Genomic DNA, 27617 nt, shown 5'->3' with positions numbered 1-27617 from the left:
AAAGATTAATGCACCATAGCATGAATATACAGCTTACCATAAAGATTTCCACAACACCAACAAACACCCTACACTGTAACTGTGCACTTGGGTGACACAGATAAAAATATTGTGAAAATCAGTCAAAACAGATGTAAAAGGAAACAGCTAGAATAAATTTCAAAAATCGTGAGGATCACATTTGATTCCAGTGGCTTGTATTCTTATTTTGCACTGCAGTCAAAATATCTTGAATCTGAGAGGTACAGCAAACACCCAGAAAGAATTATAATATTTTTCCAACTTTTCTTGTCTTAACTGACAAACACGGGTCAATTTTAAAGTAATATTGGAATAATGTTCATAAAGGGCTCCACGATTTATTACTTTTATCACACTTACTTAATGTTTTGAGCTTCTCGCATTATGTCATCCATATTTAGGAACCTTGCCACATTTCCCTCTTCCTCAGCCATTATCTCTAGTGGTCTCAACCAATCAGAATGAAATATTTCCACTGAGCTTTCAAGACACATCACTGTTTCAAGTTGGTCGGAAAATAAATGCTCTGAGGTGAAATTACAGCTTGTCAATATCAACTCCACCTTGTTTTCATGCTCCCCAGCAAGGAACTTACCATGAAATGATGGTGTTTTCTTTATTGAAACCACCTTGTTTACAAACCACTGTCCCGACAATTCGGTCTCAGCAATGACCTTATCAATCTTTTTATTATTCCAGCCACAAATTTCTCGGGTGTATATCTTATCCAAAGCTCTTTCACTTGATATGCAGGACAAAATAAATTTCAATCCAGCGCTGTCTATAAATGGGGTTGCTATGGTAATTCGAGCACCTTCTTTCACCCATTTCATCATTCTAAATTCTAGCAAATTTGTAATGACTTTTCCGGGAAGAATTCCATCACGAAATTCTTCCTCATTTATTGTTTTCTCTTCTTTGACCTCAGGTGCTCTGTAACCATCTTTGCATTCTTTTTCGGACGAATGGCTTTTGGTCATAGATATGTCATCAGCGCTAGCTCTGTGTCCAGGTTCTGCTAAATGTTTACTTTCGTCTTCGGCAATTGTCAAAGGAACAGGATGATCCACAACATGCTTAAGCTTGACTACTAAATCCTTCGACTTCTTTCCCTGTATTAGAAGAGACTTTTTCGTTTCATACCAAGTGCAGGTGAAGTCTTTGTTTGTAAACTTGTGGGGTTTTCCCTCCCCTTTCGGTTCACTCCAAATTCCTTTGTAGTGCAACGCAGCGAAGAATTTATCGAGAAGTTGTATGTCGCCCGTCCATTCAAAACGATCACCACCCTTTCGTGATAACCGCAGGAACTGGGAGGAATTCATACGTTTACTTCGCCGTGGAAGTGGTCGTCAGAGTCTTCACAGTTTTCAGCTCGACCAACAAGACGACCACCTTTCGCTTTCGCTTTCGCGTTCCCCAGTTTTCGCGCCAATTTGTTGCATCAGATGAGTCTCATGTGACTAAATTTGCGAATGAACTTTGTAACGTCGAATAAAAGAACCTCTTTGAATGGTGTGACAAGTGTCCAATCACAGACGTGGTGCGAGAAGTGACCAATCACAGACGATCTTTTATTTTGTAAACAGACTCGGCGACATAAATACTACGTTCATTCATAAAACCAGCACCTCGCTTGCGCCTTTGGTTGAAGCAGGGTTTGCGAATATTTTTATTCGTTTTTGATCTTCTGATCGCCTTTAATCTGATCTTACCGCTGAAAAGCAGTAGACAGGAAAGCAGTGTTCTGAAGTGTTACCGTATGAATTCCGTGGAAAGTTCACCCTCGGCTTCTGACTGTTATCGAATTGGTGTACTTGTGTCATTGTTAGCCGAGCCAGCTATTTGCGTTTGTGGCGTTGAAATTTCTTTGTTACAAGACGAAGGAACTGGAAATGGTAAGTTTCCTGCTTTTTTAAAATCTTAAATGTCTTTTCATCGTTTCTACTCTAAGTTAAAGTATGGCTTTTACTTCTGTTGCGTCATTGCGTTTGAAACGCCAGATGCGGGCTGTCCGGAAACTCACTGTCAAAACGACGCATTTGTGTTCTCTTCATTCCAGGGGGATGATAAAAGCAAGAAACGAAATCAAAGCCACGTTTTTTGTTATAGTCCTGTCAAGGTGAGAATCCTGCACAACATCAGTACTGAGTAGGTGAAATTATTTCCTTTCAACACGTTCCTTTCGTTGTGTTATGATTGTGCTTCGTAATCACATATTTTCTCAAGCTAACTTGAAAAAGGAAAAACTCTGAAAAACTTCACAAATTGCGTCCTTAACCTCGATCTCCTATGTTTTATAATAAACATACGACAAATTGTTGCGATAGCTTGTTGAAGTGAAGTTTCATCTCCTTTCGTTGATATTTATACGGATGCTAATCCATGGCTACGTTCTTTATTAGCCTCGGTAGCTACATGTATGGAATTCAGTTCCTTTTCTATTTTGAATAAGCTTGCATACGCTTATGCTTAAATAATGTTAGTCAGTTTGGGCTTTAAGAACATTTTCTGGTAAATTTGCTCGTCACAACGAACAAAGTGAAATGGATCTTACTTCAATTTACCATACTCATGTTTTTATATGCAAATTATCTGTGAGCAATACGTACATGTACATACGTCACGAGCTTCAGCACAGACGTTCGTGAGCCGCGGACGGCAACCGGAAATCGAATGTTTACTTTTTACACGGAATGCCCGCAGGGCATGACGTGTCTAGGTTTCGGTCGGGTATCTTTTTCTTCATCGGTGTCATAAATGTGCACATTAATTCATGCATTAAACTCTGTCCTCCCCTAGTAAGGATATATTGTTCTGATTGTCTTCAACAGAAGCGGCCCAATCAAAATCTATTTTTCAGGCACATATCACGAGAGAGGGGACCCACTCATCACTTCTGTGTGACGTCAAATCATCATTTGATTTATTCATTAAAACTAGATTAAATTCTTCCCTCTCCCAAAAGGGATCTATTGTTTTGATTGTCTTGAACAAAAGCGGCCCAATCAAACTCCATTATCTGCGCGTATATCACGAGGGAGAGGACCCACTCATCTCTACTTGTGTGACGTCAAAGCAAATCATCATTTGGAAAAATTGCTTTCGTTCAATGGCGGCCACATGTCTGAATTTAAGACTCCGGATCTGCCGTTTTCAGAGAGAAAACCAACCTTTTTCAAGCAGTAAATCGAAATAATAACTTCTAGGTAGTACTCGGCCGTTGAAACGGCGGAAATTGGGAGAGATCACAGCAAAGAAAATCCGCTTTAAAAAACAGATCGAATGATCAACGAGAAGGATTAGAGCTAGAGGAGGCCAGACCAGTTCAGCGGGGTCATGACGTTATTGCATAGTTATTTCTGGTATGATTCCTAGTAACACAACGATAAGTATCACGCAATATATCTGAATAAAACCATTCAGACAATTATTTCAATGGCCAAGGGAGGATATTTTTTAAATATCTGCGAAACATACAATGGGGAATAATTGGGGCTACATTAAGCATTCCGTGTAGTGCCATTAGAGGGGCATCTTGTTTGGGCGTCGTTTTACTCCTTACCATGGACAGGAAAAGCTCTTTTTGATGACTGAGGCTTGACGTTACAAACGTGATGTCGTGAAAACGCTCCAAAAATGGTTGACGTCCGTGGCTCAAAAACGTCTGTGCTAAAGATCATGCACGACGGTTGTGCTTGCTTTAAAAAGCACCCCATTATGTAATGTAACTTGGTTATATGAAACGGTGTTTACCACTGGCATTGTCCTTATGTAGTTTGCTTTTTGTTCTCCTCAAAACAGGTGCAGATACTGATAGTGTTTTCTCTTTTCTTGTCTTCTGGTGAGGTAAGTGGCTATAATTTATAATTTGAATCAAATTAAGGTTTTATCTTTAGTGATAAAAATATGATTAAAAATTTGTGATTTAGAACTAAGCGACTAGTGTTGCTGTAAAATATTGATAAATTGCAACATTTGCTGCTGACAGAAGAAGCTCTGACATGGAAATAACACTTTTTTAATATTGTACAATTAATGCACTGCATGATACATTTGAATTTTGAATAATTTAGTTTATTAGGCCACTTAATCACTGCACCAACAAACCAGTGGCAGTACTTTTTTTTTTTTTGGAAAACTGCAGCTGTAAAACAGTGTGGTTTATTTTGGGTCAGTACAATGAGCTAGACTGAAATAATTCTTCTGAGCTTTTTTTTGGCCTCACTTATACTTGTTTCCTTATTTTTTGCGGCCTTTAATTGTAAGATGTTAACTACACTGTGTACATTTCTATTTTTCTTAATCTGAGTCATCATGTTAAAATCAATAGTTCAATTTATTAGTTATTCCTATAAATGCACATTTAAGTTGGCTCAATGTCTTCTTTATGTGTCAAATAAGCAGCATCCAGCCAACTTGAAAGCAGCTAGTCTGCTGCTTTGGCTGCTGTACAGGTACACTGATTTGCTTAGATATACAATGTACAGTGTACATGTATAGACAAATTCAACTTTATCTCTTCCTTTCATTATTTTATTGTACTTTTAATAACATGAAACCAATAACAAAACTAAAACTAAACATAAAGACTTAATATGGCACTGAAAGAATGTGTTCTATCTTAAATTGTACAGACATGTACCAAGACTCAGTTTACCGTGGTATATAGAGATAAAACAACTTCATGTGAAGACTGTGGAAGTTGTTCTCCAGGACTAGGACTATCTCATGAGTGTGGAAAGAACATATCATCAAATGCGATGGTCACATGTGAAGAATGCGAACAAGGAAAATCATTTTCCCGCCGTTACGATACCTCCAGATGTACTCCTTGTGCTCTCTGCTCAGCAGATCAGGTGGTGCTCCAAAACTGCACCCCCACAATGAATATCAAGTGTGCAGCACGGTGCTACAGCGAGGATAGGTACTGTTCCCTTTCTCATTTATGTTCTCTCATTGCAAGTTCCTGAAATCTGGAATTGCTGTGTTCAACATTCATGAAGAGAAACCCAGTAGGCACTTAGATTCAAATTATTGTGCTCTTCTGTGTGAATGCCAAGTGAAAAGCTTTCTTTCTATGATGCCCTATAAGCTGTTAGTAATATAATGCACAGTACTTTTAAAGCACATCCCATAACAAGGCGAAAAGTAAGTCACGTGCAATGGTGTATTCTGATTGGTTAGCCTTTCCTTTAGGAAAATTGGGGTCAAAAAAGCCATTTTTGGAAATTAAAGTAGGAACTGAATCAATCTCGTACCCAGAGTCCTCAGGCTTTTTGGTCAGCGGGGCGGCGCCAGGAGAGACTCTGGGATAATGGAAAAATATCATTTTTTTGATTGGTCGTCTGCATAACAATGGAAGACCGACAGGAAGTCCGTTGGTCATTTGCGGAAGTTAATCAAACCGGAAACCTCCCTACCAACTTTCCTTGTTTTGGAGGGAGATTTGAAATGTCAAACTCGGTCAGTTTTGTAATTTTTATGTGTGTGTCACGGTTATTTTATTTTATTTTTTCACACCAAAAATTAGAAACACTCCAATTCAAAGACAGGTTTTGAATTATGTCAGTGAAACAATTTCTAGCCGGCTAAACATCAGCCGTTTTATCGTACGAAGTTTGCCACTACTGTCATACGACGGTAAATCACGGCAAAATGCTACGATGCTATGATTACTGTCGCTGTTGTGAAAAATTATTTTCGGAAAATATCATTATATCAGTCAGTTTGGGAGAAAAAGCGGTAGGAGAACGAATTGGTGAAGCCGTTCGCAAGTATGGAAACATTAAACGTAATAGAGAGGACATTGGTGTCGTCAACGTTCTGAATAATTCGAACATGTTATTTACTAGTGAACGTTGTTATCATGGGAAAATAGAGAAGTTCTTTAACATCTATAAATTTTGTTGTGGATAAAAATTTGGAGATGGCTGATCTGTTGTGGAGTGGAGTCCATCTCAGGTTGCCGTTTCGATTAATTCCCTTTCGGTTTTGCCACAAGGGAAACTCTGAAGACATCTCCACGATGATCAAACGCCGCACACGAGAGCAAAAGTTTCACTTTTTTCAGTCACGGCCCATGGCCAGTTTGCCAAAGAAAAAAATTCAGAAACAATTCCCCCTTTCAGGCGAAGGTAATGGTGTGTTGAACATTTTCCTTAAATTTTGAGAGATTTTGTTTTGAGAAATTTTGTCAGATTTTTTTGTCACTGTTCCATATTCCATGCAAAATAAGAACAATTAATTATTTGTCCTAAAAAGTGTATAAGGCCGTGGTTTTAGGTTACCTTCAGATGAAAGTTTAATCTCAAATGTAATAGTACATACAGATTTGAAGTTTACTTTTACAGTATAGGGGCAGTTGAGAATAAAAACTTGTTGCCTGTTACTTACAACCATCTTCTCTGCAAGAAAGTCAACACACTGTGACAGTGAAGAGCCACCCAACTCGACCAGTCAAAAAACAGGTGTAGATAATACTGAAGCCCAAAGCTGGACTTCGAAATGCAGAAGTACCTTGAAATCTTTACATTTATTTATTTCCCACACGTACACAGACAAATTAACAAATAAAAGAAAAAAAAAACTCAAGTAGTGGAGAGGATCAGGCTCAATAAAAGATACCATGAGGCTTATGAATATTAAGCCTCCTCAATCTTAAAAATATACAAAAGCTGTTACATAATATATTGTTTGGAATTTTTTTTTATAACTAAACAAATAATGTACACTGAGTTTAAAATAAAGATGGCAAAAATTTGAAGGTAATGATAGTTTAATAATTATTGTACTCTGTTAATGTACTGTACATTAATATGTAAGTAAAAACAATCTAACTTTTTTAAAATATTATTTTTCCCTTCATCTGACAAAACATACAAATACTCCATTGAAGAAGTATGAGACAAGGAAACTGTGGGTTCCCTTGTAGACAAGTGTGCAATCATGCCTAAAGTTGTTGAAAAAAAAAATAGATGAGCGGTGGTGTGACTTTCTGTGAGCACTATATGTTATGAGGAAGAACACCAAGTCTTCCCTTGAAGGGTTCAATTGGGACGCTATTATATTGAGGAGATACAAGAGAAGGCCCCTGCTCAATTTCATTCCACTGCAAGTGTACCCGTTGTACATAAACATGGAAGCCAAGTACCCCAAGTTTGTGTGGCATATGACCTGCAGATAATGCTTGCACAGCCTTGTGCAGAAAGTGACCACTTTCATCATAATTATATCCTTATCAAACACTCCACTTGTAATTGGCAAATTTACTGACATAATTATTTTGGCAGTGGATGGATTTTACTGAATAATTTGGCGAAAACAACCCCGTCTATCATTTCTTCATGTAATATTCATTCATGTAATAATTATTGCTAGTAAATATTAGAAAGAAGTTTGTGGTAGCCAGCAGGTTTAAGCATAAAAATTATACTTCTCAGTGAATCCTACCGTTTATTGTTATTTTGCACTGATAATCAAACAAAAGAAAAACTTTCAGACACTACAATACTAGCTTGCAAAAAAACTGCATTCAATATTTATTAAAGAGTGACAAGTCTATAAAATATATGTGTTGAACATTCCAAGGATTCCAATGGGTCCTTTACTCCCTTCCCCTTCCCTGTTGGGGGTAACTAATCAAATTATGTGTAACCATTATCTCATCAAGTATGTAGAATTTTTAAGTATAATTTGTTAACAAAACTGTTAATTATAGAGTGATTATAGATGAAACATGAAGTTTTACAGTCAATGCTTGTTAGACCCTCCCCCCCCCCCAAAAAAGAGTTACCATTCAATCTATCTTATGGGTTAAAGAAACATCACTAGCCTTATTGTTTATTCTGCTAACCAGCTAAAAAGAAATTTGAAACATCTTTTTAGATATAGTTTTGTAACTGATGGTATGACAAATTTAAATGACTTTGAATTATTATTTTGAATGTGTATTTCTATTGTTCTAGACCTTTGATCAATGCAGCTGATAAGGCTTGGTCCAGTCCCACAAACATTATGCAATATGCTGGATGACTTACATTGTGGCCTAATAGACAATCAGAGCCCAGGAAGGGCTTGAAATAAGAGTCACGTTTGACAATTTTCAGTTTTAGTTCTTAGCTAACATTATTGTCAAGGGACCACAAATTCCCACAAGCGCTGGATAATTTACACAGTTCAGCAAAGGTCTCACAACACTGTGCCAATCATTCAGGATATTGGGGAGTTTGACAATAGTAATCATCTGTCGTCAAAGCAAGAGCTGCAAGATCAGAGAAGAGATTATATTATACAATTCAGCACAGTGTTGGTTGAGTATAATACTTCCCTTGCCTGAAGTCAATTAACCGTGTGATACCAAATCACATCACCATCCAGTACTCAAAAGAAATGGCAAATCCTTCAGAAATGATCAATTTACCAGTAATGTGCCCTAATCAATCAGAATACATTAGGTAATGTGTGTCAGTATCTGAGCTATCTGACTCAGCTCTTAGTTGAAGTGTGCACTCCACAACCAGATGAAGTCAGGCCCCACCAAAATTATTTCAATTTCAGTTATAATATAAACACAATTTCCCCAATCTTTCGACCCCTTCCCTGTGCTTCCTACACTGCACCCAAAATTACAAGAGAACTCACATAAGATAGTTTTAAATTATTTTACCTTGATTACATGTGTTGAGGCCCGCGCTCAACACCCACTTTCCGCTCAGCGGCCTTCCCTTTGAGGACCTTTGACGTACCCTAGAATTTGATTACTAACGCAATAACAAAATTCAATCTCTGTGATTGTCGCCTGTGTTAGTCACTCGTGTTTTTGGAAGCCCCTTTTTTTTCCGCCTTTTTTGTCCACCTTGGATCGTTCGCTAATTGTCAATACTAGGTAAGAAGTGTTGTCAAGTTTATTAGTGATTTGCTGTGATTTCCGTAGATTTGTGTTGTTATTTTTGGATTTTCACCGTGAATCGGGCGGCCCGCGTGACCTTAGTGATTTGTATTATTTGCAGAATAAAACGGAGTTTCCAGAAGATATCCAAGCCTTCTTGGTCAATTTCGTCTGAAATAAAACTTCGTCAAATTCATATCGATTGGGATAGGCCTCACCTTTTGGGCGCCTATTCATGGTTTTATTCTAGTAATTGTTCATCGCCTCGATAACAATTGCAAGATCGTTCGCGCATCGAGTTTCACAGGCACAAACAACATCGCGCACGTGGTTCGGAGAAACTGTTCAATCCTGACAAACGCCAGTTACCATTGGAAGAAAACCACAGCATTCAACGAATTACCACAACACATTGTGATGTTTCTACGCTCGTTATAAAGCCCCATCTATCCGCTCCTAGTGGATATGGCAAACAGACACGGCGACAAACGAGAGTCGCGCCTATCCGCACTACTAAACCATGAAGATGTGAGACGGGAAAGGGCGATCGCCTTAAAACGTTCGCGCGCCGGCCACCTAAGCGCTACCACCAACGCTCGACAAGAAGTCGAAAAGCTCATGCAGGATCACTCAGACGTCGTATTGATAAGGGAAAAGTTCAATGAATACGAAGCCCAATGGAAAAACTTTGTTGTGTCACACAATAAGTTTATGGATTCCGCGACTCCCGATGAACAAATTGAGTGCTCTAAACAATTCGACGCCCTAGCACAACTCAGGATAAATTTCTCCTCGACTGTGGAAAATTTTATATGTAACGCTGCAACTGCCCTTAACGAACACGTGATGGAAAACCTTCAAGAAATGTCCAGCCATCGCCGTGGATCTGTTAAGTCACGCACTTCCGGAACGTCACGTAATTCAGCCAGCGTTACTAGTTCAAAGGCCCACGCACGAAGGCTTGAGGCCGAAAAGGCTCAACTGGCTCTTTTCTTCGCGGAACAAGAAAAACAAAGGCTAGTGGAAGCGGAAATCAAAATGCTCGAATTGGAAAGAAAACAACGTGAATACGCAACGATGAGAGAGCTTCAGGAAGAAGAATTAAAAGGCATTATGAGGTTGGAATCCCTCAAAACCGAGGCCGACGCTAAGCTCGCTGAAGCAAGGAAAACAGCTGCCCTGATGGATCTAGAAGTCAAAATTGTCGATGAAACGGGAGACGGATTGTCGGACATGGAGACATCATCTGTTTTCGGAACCAATGAAGTCCGTAACGAACCTGTCGTGTCAACGCCCGCGGGTTACGCCCCACCTGTTGGCGGTAATCTTCCGGCGCTGACATGTGGCGTCTCGACCTACACTTCGACTGTCCCGAGTACATTGGCTCTCGATTCCCATCAGACAACTGCCACTGTACCAGTATTCTCTGCGATCCCGAGGGTGTCCACCGAGACGATTGTCACCCCTGCCCACCCGCCTAGGATCAGCGTTTCAACAGCGGCTACCAATAGTCCCGGTCTACCTGCAGTAAGCAGCCTTTCTCCTTGGGCCGCGCACTTTCCAGCTCCATCAGCCCAGCCAAGTTCGTGTGAACCGGCCATTACCAGGGTAACCGTAACCCCTGCCCACCCCTCTGGAATCGGTGCTTCAGCGACAGCGGCGGCAAATGGTCTGGATCTACCTACAGCAGACAACCTTTCCCCTTTGGCGCCGCCTTTTCCAACTACATCCGCCCAGCAAACTTTGAATGGACCCGCCTTCACCAAGGTAACTAGCACCCCTGTGTACCCTCCTGGATTTGGTGTCCCATCGACAGCAACTATCAACGGTTTTCCTTTTACCCAGTCCTATTCACCTCCCTCTGCGAGGCCAATCTCTCATGCACAGTCTAAATCGTCCACTCACGATGAAGTCCTTGCGCTTATTGTGTCGACTATGAAGGACATTTCAATGACGCAGCAAACGCTTGCATGCAATCAAAGTCTCCCGCCCATTCATTTCCAAAGGTTTAGTGGCATGCCGGAGGAGTTTCCCCTGTTTAAACAGCGCTTCAAACGCATCGTAATGTCGCGGGAAGACCTGGACGAGGAGAGCAAGATGACCCGTCTGTTGCAGTTCCTTGATGGGGAGGCTAAAGAAGCTGTGTCGGGACTCGAGACAGTTGCAGGTGGCATCCACCAAGCTCTGGCGATCCTTGACCAGAGATACGGTCGACCATGTATGATTGTTGGTTCTGTTGTTGCCAACTTAGTCAAAGGACCACCAATCGCAAGCGGTGACAAGAGCGCCCTCCGGAAGTTCGCCGATCAAGCCACGAGGGCCCTAGCCACCCTGACATCCATGAACTGTCTGGCAGAAATAAATCAAGGAAACATCGTGAGCATGGCAGCGCGTCTCCCCAAGCCACTCCAGGACAAGTTCGCCGCTCTAGCGTATGACCTGGAAGTGAAGGGCCAGCGGTTCCCAACCCTGGCTAACTTTGTTAACTTTCTCACCAGACATGCAAACATTGCCAACCACCCCATTAGCGGCAAATTCCAGCAGTTCAGCTACAACAACCCTATCAAGAACAGAAAACTGCTGCCCAGTGGGAAACAGGAGCCACCGAAATTTACAACAATGTCGATCAGCAATAACAGCAAGACCACCCCACAACCATCCAGGACACCTCAGAAAAACGGAAGTGCCAGTTCGAATAGCTGTTGATGTTGTGGCCAAGCACATCCATTGTACCGGTGCGAAAAGTGCAAGAAGAAGACACCACAAGGGAGAGAGCGACCCTCGTCTCATCAAAGAAAATGTGTCCCAATTGTCTCAAGAACACTGAGCATTCAACAGACACCTGCACCAGCTCCTTTAGGTGCCGGATTCAAGGGTGTGGTGCATTCCACCACTCTCTCCTTCACCCAACGCAACTTCACGTGAGCATATCAGAAGACCACACCACAGATGGCCCAACTGTAGCAGTCGACACCACAGCTTCAGTTACCTCCTGGACCACCACCAGGACTGAGGAATCGGGCACCATTCTCTTGCAGGTCGTACCCCTGCGAGTTGTCGGTCCTAACGGTTTAACCGTAACCACTTATGCAATGCTAGATTCTGGATCTGAAATCACACTGGTGGACCCGTCACTCGTTAGTTTCTTGGGACTCAGTGGCCAACCAGACCGTTTGGTCTTCTCAACCGTAAGCAATCACAATGAGCCTCATGACGGAGAAAGAGTAAATCTTGCAGTGGAGTCACTTATCGACGACCATCCCCAACAGCTTCAACTACAAAGGGTGTGGTCCGGGAAAGAACTAAGCATTCCTTTGCGCCACCAGTGTATTGCCACCAACAAGTCAAGATGGCCACATCTTCACGACGTTCCCTTCCCGGAAGTCCAGCGACAGAAGGTCTCGCTTATAATCGGAGCTGATGTACCCGAAGTGTTTGTCCCCCTGAAGGTTCGGTACGGAAGGGCAAACGACCCTATCGCTATCCGTTCCTGTCTTGGCTTCGCTGTTCTCGGCAGAATCGGTGACAGACCAACACAACAGCGGTATGATGTGCACCACATCCACACAGGAGCTAGTGACCTGACACTCAACCACCAAGTTGAACTGTTCTGGCGGTCGGAGTCCCTTGGCACGGGACCCTACAAGTCGTTGTCAGTTGAAGACAGGCATGCCGAGCAGATCATTGACAGAACAATTTCTAAGACAAATGGACACTACAGCATGGGTCTCCTGTGGCAAAAGGAACGTCCCAGCCTTCCTTTCAATCGCCCAATGGCCAAATACGTCTCCGCCACCTCAAGCGACGCCTGGAACGAGACAAAGATCTTCACGTAAAGTATCGGTCAGTCATTGACGATTATGTCGCCAAAGGTCATGCCCGCAAGCTCACAATGGAGGAAGCTCATCAAAGAAGTAACAAGACGTGGTACTTACCTCATCACCCAGTTATTAACCCAAACAAGCCAGGCAAGATCCGCGTTGTTTTTGATGCAGCTGCAAAATTTCAAGGCACCTCTCTGAATGATCAGCTCCTGCAAGGTCCAGATTACATTAACAACCTAGCTGGCGTCCTCATGCGGTTCCGACAAGAAGAGGTGGTCCTCATTGCAGATATAGAACAGATGTTCCACCAAGTACATGTGCCTGCCGAAGACTGTGATGCCCTTCGATTCTTATGGTGGAGTGGGAACCTCAACGAGGAACCTGAGGAGTACCAAATGCAAGTGCACATATTTGGCGCTACGTCCTCCCCTTGCTGCTCCAATAAAGCCCTGAGACAAACTGCTGATGATCATGAGGACAAGTATGGCAGAGAAGTTGCAGAAACCGTCCGCCGTAATTTCTATGTCGACGACCTTCTCAAGTCTATCCAGACCACCAACCAGGTGACTACCCTGGCGGTTAAGCTAATTGCCATGCTGAATGAAGGTGGCTTCCGTCTGACCAAGTTCTTGAGCAACCGGAGAGAGGTTCTGTCGGCACTTCCGTCCCAAGAAAGGGCCAATCCAACTCTCAACCTTGAGTTAGACAGGTTACCAATCAACTGCACGCTCGGTCTACACTGGGACGCAGAGAGGGATGTCTTCTGTTTTAAAACTGTGTCCACGGACAAACCAGCCACCAAGCGCGGGATTCTCTCCTCCATCAGCTCGCTCTTTGACCCTCTCGGATTTTTGTCACCCTTTGTACTCCCTGTCAAGGTGCTGATACAAGATCTCTGGAAAGAGAAGGTCGGATGGGATGATGAAATCCAAGATCACCATTGGAAGATTTGGCAGCAGTGGACACATTCTCTTCCACGACTCGAAGATATTCAAATACCTCGCTGCTACCGGGACCCAAGCATGCTGACCAACAGCACAGTCCAACTCCACATGTTCAGCGATGCGAGCGAGTATGCCTACTCAGCCTCGGCATACTTAAGGCTGAGTGACGTCCACAGCGGCCAAACTCACTGCTCCTTCGTCTTTGGAAAATCTCGCAACGCCCCCCTAAAGAGACCAACTATCCCACGTCTCGAGCTCATGGCAAGTCTAATGGCAGTCCGAACCAGCAACCTCATCAGAGCAGAGCTGGACCTTCCTATCGACAGTGTAGTCTTCTGGACCGACTCGCTGACTGTGCTTCAGTACATCAAGAATGAAACCAGACGGTTCCATCGTTTTGTTGCTACCCGAATACAAGAGATCCACGAGCACACCACCCCTGATCAGTGGCACCACGTCCCCGGAGTCCTGAACCCAGCTGATGACGGATCACGAGGCTTGCCTATTGACGCCTTCCAATCCGGATGTCGCTGGTGGTGTGGACCAGACTTCCTCTGGCGGACAGAAGATCATTGGCCTCGCCGTGAAGTTGGCGACGTCGTAGAAGACGACAAGGAAGTAATCGCCCCAAAGGCCAATCAGAACACCATAACCATAGCAACTGGCTCCCCCTTGGACGAGTTGCTGAGGAAGTTCTCTTCATGGCCCAGGCTAGTCCAGACTGTAGCATGGCTCATGCGCTTTGTCCACTTCGTGAAGTCCAAACGAAGTGTACCGCCTACAACAAAACCTTGCAAGATCACCCTAGCAGAGACACACGCCTCCTCGAGGGCAATCACAAGGACTGTCCAACATCAGTATTTCCAGGAAGAGTTTGATGCCTTGGAGGCCAAAAACTCGTTGAAGAAAGACAGCAAGTTGAGTACCCTCTGCCCAGTTCTCATCGACGGTGCGATCTGTGTTGGAGGTCGACTGTGACACGCACCAGTAACTTCTCAAGCCATCCACCCTCTGGTGATTCCAAGTGAGCATCCCATTGCCACATTGCTTATCCGACACCACCACGAGATCCTGGGACACGCAGGGCGGGAACACGTTCTGTCAATGCTGCGACAAAAATTCTGGATTCTCAACGCCCGCGCACTGACCCGACGGATACTCCGTAACTGCATAAGCTGCTGTAGGCGTCACGAAGGCGTGATGAACCAGATGATGGGAGACCTACCCAGAGCTAGGCTCACGTCTCACGAACCTCCATTTACCTACACCAGGCTTGATTGCTTTGGTCCCTTCTACGTCAAACGCGCTCGCAGCACGGAGAAGGTATATGGGTGTATCTTTGTCTGTCTCACGTCAAGGGCCATCCACATCGAAGACGTTGGATCACTCGAGACAGACGCCTTCATCCAAGCCTTACGCCGCTTCATCTGCATTCGCAGCGCGGCAAAAGAGATCTGGAGCGACAATGGTACAAACTTCACCGGAGGGGAGAGAGAACTCACAGTTGCCATTCAAGATTTGGACCAGGAGATCATCCAGAGATCCCTACATGAGAAGGATGTCGAGTGGCACTGCCAGCCCCCGACTGCGAGTCACACGTCTCGAGTGTGGGAGCGACTTATCAGAAGTGTCCGCAAAACCATGAAAGCTATCCTTGGCCACCCGCACGCCTTCGTTGCACGAGAGACCCTCAGAACCGTATTTGCTGAGGCAGCCGGGATACTAAACAGTCGGCCCTCATGCCCAAGCAGCGACGACCCAAATGACCGGGAACCAATCACGCCCAGTCATCTCCTTCAGCAGCGTCAAGGGATGTCCTTGCCACCTGGAGCCTTCCAAGAAGAGGACCTGTATTCCCGAAAGCAATGGCGAAGGGGTCAAATCCTTTCAAACCACTTCTGGACCAGATGGCTGCGCGAGTATCTGCCCCTGCTGTAAGAAGGTAAGAAGTGGATCCTCAAGCGACGCAACTTAGCAGTCAACGACCTCGTTCTTGTAGTCAACGAGAACGCCCCACGCGCTCAGTGGCTGCTAGGCCGAGTGACGCGAGTTATTCCTGGGACTGATGGCTTGGTCCGAACCGCCGAGGTCAGGACAGGAAACTCAACACTCCTGCGCCCTATTTCCAAGCTGTGTCTCTTGGAGGAGTCGAAGTAACCACGAACAGCCTGAAGTGAACCCTGAACATTGAACTCTGTTTTGAGCTATATTCATAATATGTTTTTGTTGAACGCTAGTTTTAAGTTTAGCTTGTTCAAAGGGGGGAGCATGTTGAGGCCCGCGCTCAACACCCACTTTCCGCTCAGCGGCCTTCCCTTTGAGGACCTTTGACGTACCCTAGAATTTGATTACTAACGCAATAACAAAATTCAATCTCTGTGATCGTCGCCTGTGTTAGTCACTCGTGTTTTTGGAAGCCCCTTTTTCTTCCGCCTTTTTTGTCCACCTTGGATCGTTCGCTAATTGTCGATACTAGGTAAGAAGTGTTGTCAAGTTTATTAGTGATTTGCTGTGATTTCCGTAGATTTGTGTTGTTATTTTTGGATTTTCACCGTGAATCGGGCGGCCCGCGTGACCTTAGTGATTTGTATTATTTGCAGAATAAAACGGAGTTTCCAGAAGATATCCAAGCCTTCTTGGTCAATTTCGTCTGAAATAAAACTTCGTCAAATTCATATCGATTGGGATAGGCCTCACCTTTTGGGCGCCTATTCAACATGCATACAAGAACAGACTAAGGAGATTATACGCACGGTATAGAAATTTACTGACTAAATGAAATATTATAGTCAGGTTATCAACAGTCTCTCAACAATCACATTATAACCAATTTACTGATGAGAGGTGGCATGATTACCACTCTCCATACAGTTCTCATATAATTACTCTGTGGTAAGGCAGAATAGTTAACAAATTAAACCTCATTACAACTCACTATCCTTATTTTGAAAGCCTGTTGGCACAATTATCCAATCTCTGTTATACTACTTCATTTTATTTCTAGATACATTATTAGTATACCTGGAAGCAACTCTACAGCACTAAAAGCATGCAAGATGTGAGCACTCTCTGTCAGTTTTGCCAAAAGCTAGGCAAAAGGAATGTTTATTCAGAAAGAAAAACTTCAAAGCTGCTCTTGAATTCATGGCATGTATTAAATATGCTGATGTTGAAATTGTACTAGCTTGCACTCGAACACATATGACTTTCTTAAATTCACTTTAAGAAAAGCGTGCACACAATTCAGTCTAATAAAATTAACAATTTTAGGGAAAAAAAATCTTAATTTACAACATTAAATATTACTAATATTAAGAGGTGATTTAAATTATTCTCAAATGGTAACATGTATGTGTTCATTGAATCCCATTTGGACGTTAACTGTTAAGGGAAGGGGAGAAGGTAATTTGAACATAAATTCAATACACAGTCAGCTGCTCAGTTCTGTGAGAGGAGAAGTGATGGTTCCTTTTTATTTGTAAGTATAAACAGTAATAAGGAAATATGTTACTTGTCTGTTGTAGCAACGTCGAATCAAGTCCACCTTTCGCTCGCTCTTACATGAAAAAAAATCCAGTTGCTTTGATCTGCTCTTACGGGAAAAAAATCCAGTTCCTTTTGATCGCGTGTAAGAATCAATTTTGGCTTTCTCGAACACTTTCAAGGCCCTATAAAACCTTCAGGTCCAATAACGATAACACGGCTGCCATTTTGGGGCATTTGACTTCCGTTTTAATCTTAAGCATGCGCACTAAGACCGGAATCCCACGTTTTCTGGGATAAGAAATTCCATTATCCCAGAGTCTCTCCTGGCGCCGCCCCGCTGACCAAAAAGCCTGAGGACTCTGGGTACGAGATTGGAACTGAATGTAAAAGTTCTCAAAACATTCTCATGTCTCAAACGGCGTGACTGTGTAAAAAAGAAGTAACTTAAGGACAGTGCCTACTAATACCCAAGTATTTTTGCACAGTTTATGACTATGCGGGAAAAGCAGATCTTAGCTAGGATTATTGGAATCCAAAAAGAAAATTGGGGGTTAAACCCCGCATTTTTAAGAGATAATTAACAACAATTATTCTAAAAAGCCGTAAATACAAAACAATGTACACTGTATGGCTTTTTTTCCAAATTGAAGCTTTATTATCTCTGAAAAATGCATGTTTTAACCCCCAATTTTCTTTTTGGATAACAAGAGCACTTGCTGAGTTCTGCTTTCTCTGCATAGTTTTTAAACCACGCAAAAATATATGCATCCCTGTATTAATATAGGCACCACCCATAGGAAACATGAGTATCTCGAGATGTGCAGAATGTATGCGCAGTAACAAAAGTAGGCACCGTTCTTAAGTTGTATAATCATGTAATGTGTCATGCGTGCAGTGTTTTGATATAGATACATACATACAGGTACTGACATGTATAAGTACAGAGTTAGCATGATTCAGTTTCTAGTGTTAATAGGTGTAAGACTTACTCTACTCAGTAATTGTAAGTCTCCCCCAATCTTTGTTGTGTTAACAAAAATTGAACATGTAATTTGTTGGGTCAGAAAGGCAGTGTAATTGTCAGAATTCTTCCTTGTGACCCTCAGTGTAAATACACTGTATCTGGAATGCTTATTTCATTTAATTTAATCCTCTGTTTTAATTTTCTTGTGTAGACCTGAAGTTCATTATGTATAACTTATGACTTGACAGGTACTATGACAACATTTATGGTGGCTGCCTGCCTTGTTCAAAATGCTGTGGTGACAGTGGAGATGTGTTGCAGGTGGAATGCAGAACGAAATTGGGAGCAGCATCCAATATGATCTGCTCTTTTAACAGCAGTTTTGATAGGTGTGATACCACATCAACGGCATCCCCACAAGAAACCACCACTGTCACAAACACTCCAGCCTATACCAGTACAACCATTGATGCAGTCACTCAAAGTACCATAAACCAAGGTGGTCAAGGCAGTCCTCCTCCATCTAAGAGAAAGGGTTTGCCCAACTCGAGAGCTCCCTCTATTGCTGTTCCTTTAGTTGCAGCATTTGGGTCTTTGTTGGTAATTAGTGGCTGTGCAGCTTACTTCCTCTGGTATAAAAGAAAAAGGTGCATGAGGTACTTCAGACAAAAAAGTGACACAGAAGCAGTGACCCATCCTTCAGAGTATGAGCTTGAGGAACTGGGAAGTTCAGGTAAATAATTAATGCATATGTCAGGATGTTTAACTTATTGCAAATATATTTAACAATTATTCCACGAGCACGCGTTGGATATGAGATGATAGATAGCCAACGAGGCGCGTAGCGCCGAGTTGGCTATAATCATCTCATATCCAACAAGCGTGAGTGGAATAATTGTTTTATTAAAAACAATCAAGAAATATTGCTAGATTTTGCATATTTCGCTTTGCAAGTCCAATTAAAAGACAATTTAATGGTCTCTATTTCTCAGGCATGGTATAATGGCTCATATACCATGGCCGCTAAGCCAATCAAATCGCTTGAATTGCATTATACAATGATCTAGTTTTTAATAATAACAGATATTAAGCTGAGTCTGGATAGTGTCCATGACAACCTCGTGAACACCGTTAACCTCATCACACTAACAAATCTCAGTAGAAATTAGAGAAAATTACTTATTAGAAACCTCATACACTGTAACATGCCTTCACTTACCTGTGAGGTGGGGAGGGGGGTTGGGTGGAAATGAGAGACAATGTTCAAAAATTGGTAGTCGATATATCTATTCAGCAATATGCAAAAGAAGCAATTGAAGACTGCTCTGTGTTGTTTTTAGGTGAGTGCTTGGATGTTAATTTTTGCAAGTGACCCTCATCTGAAGTCCTTTGAGAACGTTGCCCTGAAATCTTTTAGCTTAATTACCGTGGTTTGTTTTCCGTAAAAACCCATGTTCGGGGCAAGATTTCATTATCATAGTTTCCTGATTATAACAGTGTACTGTACTTTTCAAGTTGACAGCCGCGGTTTTTCACTGAAAGCATACTGCACCTCCCTTAAAGTACATCGCGGACATTTTATGGGCATTTTTGTCCTATTTATTGCGTTTCTGTTTAAAATTGTAGTCAATAAATGCAAATTAAGTGATTTTCCACTTAAAAACGTTGTTCATTAGCTTCCAGTAGACTTTTACTGCACCTCCCTAAAAGTACACTACAGACATTTTATTGGCTTTTTTTATCCTGATTATTGCGTTGCTGTTACTCATTACTATCAATTAAACGTAAATTGAGTGATAATTTGTACATAAAAATGCTATTTATTGACTTCTGGGGGAGTTTAAAGAAAACCTGTGTACAGCGGTCACCCTGTATATAACGGTCACCTGGCCATTTCCCAAGGGTGACCGTTATATACAGGTTTGACTGTATTAGGCTCTTACAGATCTGGAACTGTATAGTCACCCCACTTCGCAAACTCCATGAAGTGCTTCACACACTGACTAACATTGCACATGTACATCTTGTGTTGAATTTCAATATTTCCATCTTATTTGTATTTTGGTATCTATCTTCAATAGCCTGATGAAATCTTTTACACAATATACATGTACAATAAATACATGGACAAAGTGAAAGTTTGCTCTATTGAACAGTTCCAAAACCAATCCATACCCACCCCATGGAAGGTCATCGTAAATTCCTACGGGGAGGGGGATCTTAAAAGCCAAAATTTTAGAAGGAAAGTTAAAGCTGAGCTGGAATTTTCTGGGGGGAGGAAGGGTGCAAAACAAAACATCTTCTTTGGGGGCCAGGGAGTAAGGATATTTTCTGGAACTGTACATTTTCGAAAATTGTATGGACTAGCTAGCATTAGTTGATTCGAGCATGTGTATATACATGCAATTTGGAATCTACATGTACATGTAACAGCTGATATTTTTTTTAATTGTCTGTGAAGCCCCTTGGTACATTGGACGTACATATGTTTTTAATAGAATTTGTAGTAAAATTCAGTGCCTTTTTTCAGTACATGGAGCTGACGTGAGAAAAGTCATCAAGCTGGAAGCTGGGCAATCAGGATCAAGTGAACCATTGTTAGGAAAGGTACACATTCAAGCACCAATTTGTCTCAAGAGTAATGCTTTGTTTGATCATTGTCTATGCCAGGTTTTCATGCACTTTTAAAATGATTCAATGAAATGTGGCTACTTTTTGGGGAAATTTGAATTTGGTACCATAATGATTATACATGTGGTTTGTTGCCAGTCCATATTGGTTCCACTCTAGTCTAGAACCTGTGTATTTCAACTACTTATTCCTCTAATTTCAAGTTTGGCTGCCTCTGGTAATCAATTTAATTTTTACCTGAACTTTACATTCTGCCGTATGGAAAAAGATGGCGGCTATACATTTTACCTAAATACCTCGAGAACCTTTAACACAGCCAATTAAGTACATAGAAAGCCATTAGTTTTTTTGCTAAATTCGCCCTGAACCAACAACGTTTTGTATGCTAAGTTTGAAGTTTTTAGAACTTTTCCGTGCATTTTTATGTACGTTTTTAGGAATTTCCTACTCTAAGAATTATGTAAATGTACCAGTTGTCATCTTTTTCGGTAAGGTGGATTGAAGTGCTTTAAAAAGTAGAAGTACATGTATGTGTTCAATTTATTTGGTAATAAAAATTATTGTTCACACCTCTGATCTGTGTCCCTTTGTTTTTGCAGGATCCAGCACAGCTTGTATGTCAGTGTCAATTGGTGGAAATGGGCACCAAAAAAGGTATTTTGATACATGTAAATCTTTTCCAATAATATGTGCCCATAGCATTAAAATTTTTGTCAATGTTACTTATTTGAGATCAATACCTGATCTGTTTCCATTGCCAGGTTACTGTATACTATAAGGCAATTACCCAAATTTAAACTGGATAATTTAAAGATTAAAAACTGAAGTAAAATTTAATGATGCAATATTTGCATGTATTTAAAGTGTTAACACTATAGTTATTACTTGTTAGAGAAAAATCGTACTTCAGAAGATGAATTATTTGTGGTGTACAGTATCTGTTTACCCCACTTTCCATTATAGCTGTTCCATTTGGTCTTTACCCTCCAAAGGGTTGTATTGGGCTCTAACATATGACATCAACGGAAAGGCATAACCTCATTTATCAGTTGTACATAGAGAAAATTTAGTCCTTCTGTCAATGTTCATACATTGTTTGCCACCTTAACCCTTTAATCCCTAAGAGTGCCATTTGGCACATAATGCCATAACTCTGTTAATATTTGACAGATTTCTATGAATTTTTGACACTAAGATGGTCTTGTGAAGATCTACCCATTAAAAGGATAAAAACTTAATCCCCTCCCATATGTGATATGGTTGACCACCCCCACAACTTTTCAACTTTTTTCGCCTAGAAGTTGTGGGTCTTAAGACAGCTCTCACATTAATGAAGATGTTGAGAACTGCAAAATAAGCTATACAGTAGTTTAGTGGTATACCTAATATACACAAGGATTGGGACGTTTTTGAACTTTAAAATTTTTACGTTTTAAGGCCATTTATCTCAAAGCCATAGCTTTTCTCATTCATAATTATATCAGTTATGAAATGCACTCATGAGAAGCTTTAAAATGGTATATCATACATGGACATTGAGTTTGTAGTCTTGGATCTGGAGAAAATGTCGTTTTGCCTTGGGGTTAAATGGTCAACCTTCATTAACGGCATATGGCAGAAAAGGAAAAGTTAAATAAACCTCATATCTGACAGGTAGTCCGCTGAATCGCTGAATTTTTCTTTAATTTCCCTTTCTCTTTCTAATGCCAGGTACTGAGTTAGCTCAGTATCCTGTTAAGGAGCCTGGTATGGTGCAAAGCAGTAAAGGTAATGACCATGTTGATGTTGAAATGGGTCAGGCCTGGAGTCAGGATAAGTTGGCGAAGTGTCGACGTCCTGGGGGTATAGTTCAGGAGTATCTGGCGCAAAGCAGTAAAGGTAATGATAACTTCACTGATTATGGTCCCAATTTAGTTTATTTGTTTTGGCTTTCTTAAAATATTTTGCTTAATGTTCAGCTTCTGTAGCTAGTTTTAGCAATCAGGAAATACGTAACAGGTACATTACTGACAGAGGGTTATATTCCTGATAAAAAATTATGTAACAAAAATATACCGTGACGCGTGTACCTTAATGATATAATGAAAATAATACCGTTAAGATTCTTCGTCATTCTGTCAATGTTCATCGATTGTTTGCCACCTTAACCTTCATTTACAACTGATGGCAGAAGAGTAAAAGTAAAATAAACCTCATATCTCAGTTAAGGGCTAAGCCATATGTTGATGGTTGACTGGTAGTCCCCTGAATCCCTCAATTCTTCCTTTATTTCCCTTTCTCTTTCTAGTGCCAGAAATCGTTAAGTAGCTTATAAGAAATCTATGAGCATTTCAATAATAATTTATATACCATGCACCAACACTATAAAACAGACTTGTCGATTTTTCTATACTACATGCAGCTGTAATTATTTTCAGCCTTGAAGAAATTTGAGTTAAAAATTAGACATGCTTTCATTGCCTAATTTTTTGTTCTGGAAAATGGCGCTACGGGTATCAAATTGAGCGACTGTGATTACCGTATTTACTCGAATAAGCGCCGCCCCCGAATAAGCGCCGCCCTTAATTAAGCGCCGCACACGGAGCCGGCTGGTTAATAAGCGCCGCCCCCGAATAAGCGCCGCAGCTCCGGTGCGGCGCTTATTCGAGTATTTCCATAAAATAATAAAAATACACTGTAATCCCTGCAACGCAATTCTAAGCCAGCAATGGGAATTTATTTTCATCAATAGTGATGTTTTTCATTTCGAAGTGAGTATATCTTGATACTCGTTCATTTAGTTCTCTCTTCAAAATGTTCGTGTTTTTCAGTTTTTGTGTGAAGACTGTAAACTTTGCCGGTACAACAAGCCCAACCTCCCTCTTTCTCCTCCCTGCAACTGTTGCAGTAAGGAGATTGTCAGCGTTTGCTGTACTCATAAAGTAAATTAATTTCTACAATCAAAATGTTTTGTCTTTGTGGTATGAGCCTTTTAAATAAGCGCCGCCCTCGAATAGGCGCCGCCCTCGAATAGGCGCCGCCCTCGAATAAGCGCCGCAGAGGAGACACGAAAAATTAAATAAGCGCCGCGGCGCTTATTCGAGTAAATACGGTATGTGAAAAGTGCTGCCCAATTTTGTCCCATGTGACATGTTTTGTCCAGTGACAATGCAGAAATTAATCTGTGGGGTGTAATAAGATATTGGGCAGTGCCTTTGAAAAATTCCCTCCTCCCTCATGATCCATCCACCCATTGAGGAATGTCTCAAAGTACACTGTCCTGCCCCCCCCCCCCCCCCCGGCACTTAACTCAAGTTATTAAATCACCTACCATTTTTGCAGATTCTAAGCCTTTACGGAGTCTGCTGGAACACTTATCCACCCTACAAAGGATCTGTGTAGTTTTGGACACACCACCACCAGGATGTGGTTGCTATAAAGAAGTAGCTCAGTATTATGGCTTTGATCACTACATGAGAGAATCAGTGCTAAAGCCTTTTGAAGGAGGTCCATCAAGCGCGCTGATTGAATTTCTTGCCGCTACTTACCCAGAGCTAACAGTTCATCAGTTTGCTGTTGTGGTGTGGAAAAAGACCAAAAGGGAGGATGTTCCTGACTTGTTGAGAAAATATGATTCCACAGAAGAAAAGGAAATTTGTAAAGATTGATTTGTTTTCTTGCAGTTCTAAAACATTAATTTTATTAGCCATAATAGCTAGAGGGATTAAATTTCATTGATTGCATTTTTTGTAGTTACAGTAAAATAATATAGTCAACTGCATGACATTTCAGTCGAAGGGTTTGTATTCCTTAAACATGGTGAACAAAAGGAATTTGTTAGGTGTTTTTGCTTGGCTATGTCTGTTGTAAATACTTTGATAGCTCTCTGTGTTACTTTGTATTGTATACACGTAGTTAGACATCATATTTATAGCTTGCATTTTCAAAGACCCGTAGTTTGCTTAGTGTCAATTAACTTGAGCTAAGTATTGTAGTAGTATTGTAAGTATTGTGAGGTTGCCCTCGAGTAGCCGATTTTATCATCATTTTGTTTTCATTTCCTCAAAACACTTTGTAAAACAAAAACAATTAATATGCTAAGTGATAACAAGGCACGATAGGCCATCGAAGTCAAATCCATATCTGTGTTTGTTTACATGTATGTGCAACATTATAAGGAAACTGTTATTATAATGATCTCCATCCTACTTTAAAGGAGGCTTTCACGTTTCAGCGCATGTGCAGAATCTAAATACTTCATTTCGCTTTCTTATCTGTTCTAAGAAAAAATCCCGCTCACATGTGCTTCAGTGATCACAATTACAGCAATTATTCCAAGCAAAAATGACGGATGACCAAAATTCACAGAAAATGTCATTAGGTTAAACTGACACTGTCAATATTCAATTAAGTGTTGACCTGAACTATGGAACAGTGAACTAGTTGATGATTTTCCAGGTATTTGCATACGAAATAATGCAATCACCTGCAACCCTGAAATTTTTACAAGCGAATTTACCACCCGAGTTATCTATTCGCTTCCAAATGGTTCATAAACAATGAATTAAATTAAACGGGCTTGTGTCAAGTGGGCAAGGGGGAAGAATATTTTGATTCATGCACATATTCCGAACCATGAAACCCTCCCATTTATATACAGTATATTTTCCATTTAAGGACGGTGCCTACTATTGTTACTGCGCATACGTTCTTCGCATTGTGAATAATCGGGTTTCCTATGGGTGGTGCCTACTAATACAGGAATATTTTTGCGCGGTTTAAAACTATACGGAGAAAGCAGAACTTACCAAATGCTTTTGGTATCTCAAAAGAAAATTGGGGGTAACCATGCATTTTTCAGAGATAATTAAGCTTCAATTTAGGAAAAAATCCCATACATTGCTTTATATTTTGGTTACCCCCAATTTTCTTTTTGGATTCCAATAGGCCTTGCTGAGATCTGTTTTTCCCGCATAGTCATAAACCGCACAAAAATACTTCGGTATTAGTAGGCACCTTCCTTAAAAGCTTTTTATTTTTGTACCAAGTATGTTTTATTTTAAGTGCTCGTTTTAACTTCCCTTTTCATTTGTAGATCAGGAATAAGGCCATTTTTTTTAAAAACTGATGATAAGTAATATGTTGTAATTTGTGTTCATTTGAACAAATATGTTTGTAGCACAAATTTGTTCACAGAGCTGTTCTGAAAACCACTTACTTTGATGTGCGCGTTCTGTTTAAAGATTGTTATTTAAAATTTCTTAAAAAAAAGTTCTCGTTTGTATCAAATAACACAGATGATTGTTTAAAATGACACGGTTATTTCATTGCAAAGTGTGGACACTTGACTTCAATATCTAATTTTATTAGTTTAATATGTATGAACATATGCATCAACGGTGCCTTTACAGTACACAGCACCCAGATCCTCTCATTCTTCGAGAGTGAACCTGAGACATTGCATGACTGCACATGTTCAACATTTGAGGTTAAAAGGCTCAGTTTGCTTATAGAGTGTTTGAAAATAACTGTTGTAGTAAAAAAAAATGTAATCTTTGTAGGATCGACAATTGAAAGTACATGTATACATGTATGTGTAAATGCCTTTTATATCTTTGTGTGTTATTGGTTAGCTTTTTTCTAATTAAGCTACTCGTAATCTCAATAATTATGTGTTCATTGGTTAAGACGCGATGTCAAAATGAGATGAGATGCGCCACTGATCCACCCAAGTGTTTTGTAAAGGGGCTATTCAAACTGACCTTTTTGCACTGTTTGCGAGGAGCTCTCCCGAAGTATGACGTACAACATCTTTTTCGATCAGTGTGAATTTACTTGCTTTGTGTCGTGTATTGTGCTTTTTATCCCATGGAAATCAGTGAGACAAATTCTACACCACTTTGGAGAACTAAAATTGCTGCGAGAGTATGAAACAAAATGAGATACTCTTGTTCGCAAGTTCAGTGGTTTTACCCCGATTTTCCATAACTGGGAATAAAATTGCTACAGTGCCTCTCAGGATATAGCACGCAATATTGTCACCATCCGAGGGTACTCGTCATTTTAGAATTGGAATTTAGGCGCAGACAGTTGCTGTATTAAGGTTATCGTAGTAATACCATATGTTCTTTTTTTTTTTTTTTGTACAGTTTTCGAATTTGCTTGTGAATTGTTAATAAACTTAAGCGTGTGACAAGATCTGTGGTGTCAGTACCAATTTTTAAGATCTGATTTAATTTTGAGAAAAAAAAATTGGTAATGGTGCGACATAAGTTCTTCCCTAGGGGTGTGTGAAGGACGGCAACGGGATTACCATAACTAGCAAGCTACTTTTCTAGGGGGCATCGACGCAAAATCGTAGCGAATTCATGTCATAACCCACGTCGATTGTCTGGCTTAGGAAGCGGGAGTGCCACTGTGCGGCCGATTTTGTCACTGTCTCTGCTGATGAGCTTTGGCATGAAATGAACGTGGCTTCTTAGTTTACTATGCCAACCGTGTTATGAAGGCAGCCACCTCTAGCAACTGCATTGAACTTGTAATTTACTGTACTTTATTTACTTGTCTTCTTAGCTAGTTAAACTAGGTTATTTGTTAGAGGGCCATTATGAAAACTGCTAGCTGAGAGATAATTTATTCTACCTCATGGAATTCAAGTCCAGCTCATTAATTCAAGTCATTATTTATTTGTTTATCAGTTATTTATTCTTTACATTTGAACAGTGTTTCAACGTCCGACCTGGCATGCGTTTTCATAGTCCATGATATTTGATTTAATGTAGCACAGTCGAATTAATTCCACCAATAGGATATGTCGACGGAAGATATTTGCAGAATATGCATGCACGAATCTTTGTAATGTTTTTCAAGCCTGTCTTTCA

General features: G+C 40.9%; 1 protein-coding gene across 3 annotated transcripts; it reads left to right on the top strand.

The window, feature by feature from the left end:
- Positions 1-1653: 1653 nt before the first annotated feature.
- Positions 1654-26934, top strand: LOC146451536 (uncharacterized). 3 transcript variants are annotated; one of them, XM_085099047.1, is made up of 9 exons: positions 1654-1916; positions 2081-2144; positions 3830-3867; positions 4656-4945; positions 18375-18859; positions 20657-20733; positions 21357-21411; positions 22468-22524; positions 24079-26934. In XM_085099047.1, the coding sequence occupies exons 1-9, from the start codon at positions 1914-1916 to the stop codon at positions 24402-24404; spliced, it is 1395 nt and encodes a 464-aa protein (XP_084955173.1). In that variant the 5' UTR covers positions 1654-1913; the 3' UTR covers positions 24405-26934. The 3 variants fall into 3 exon arrangements, with proteins under 3 accessions (XP_084955173.1, XP_084955172.1, XP_084955174.1); XM_085099046.1 differs by having other exon boundaries at positions 1655-1916; positions 22468-22635; XM_085099048.1 differs by lacking the exon at positions 22468-22524 and having other exon boundaries at positions 1655-1916.
- The last annotated feature ends 683 nt before the right edge of the window (positions 26935-27617 follow it).

The sequence above is a fragment of the Pavona decussata genome, unplaced genomic scaffold (assembly GCF_977016875.1).
Source record: "Pavona decussata unplaced genomic scaffold, jaPavDecu1.1 SCAFFOLD_386, whole genome shotgun sequence".
Lineage (NCBI taxonomy): Eukaryota > Metazoa > Cnidaria > Anthozoa > Scleractinia > Agariciidae > Pavona > Pavona decussata.
The sequence above is the reverse complement of the archived record's forward strand: the minus strand, read 5'-3'. Positions and strand labels throughout refer to the sequence as shown.

Coding starts and splice junctions, on each gene's coding strand:
- LOC146451536 (XM_085099046.1), top strand. Junction 3,868..4,655: donor TTTTCTTGTCTTCTGGTGAG/GTAAGTGGCTAT, acceptor TAAATTGTACAG/ACATGTACCAAGACTCAGTT. Junction 18,860..20,656: donor TGAGGAACTGGGAAGTTCAG/GTAAATAATTAA, acceptor GCCTTTTTTCAG/TACATGGAGCTGACGTGAGA.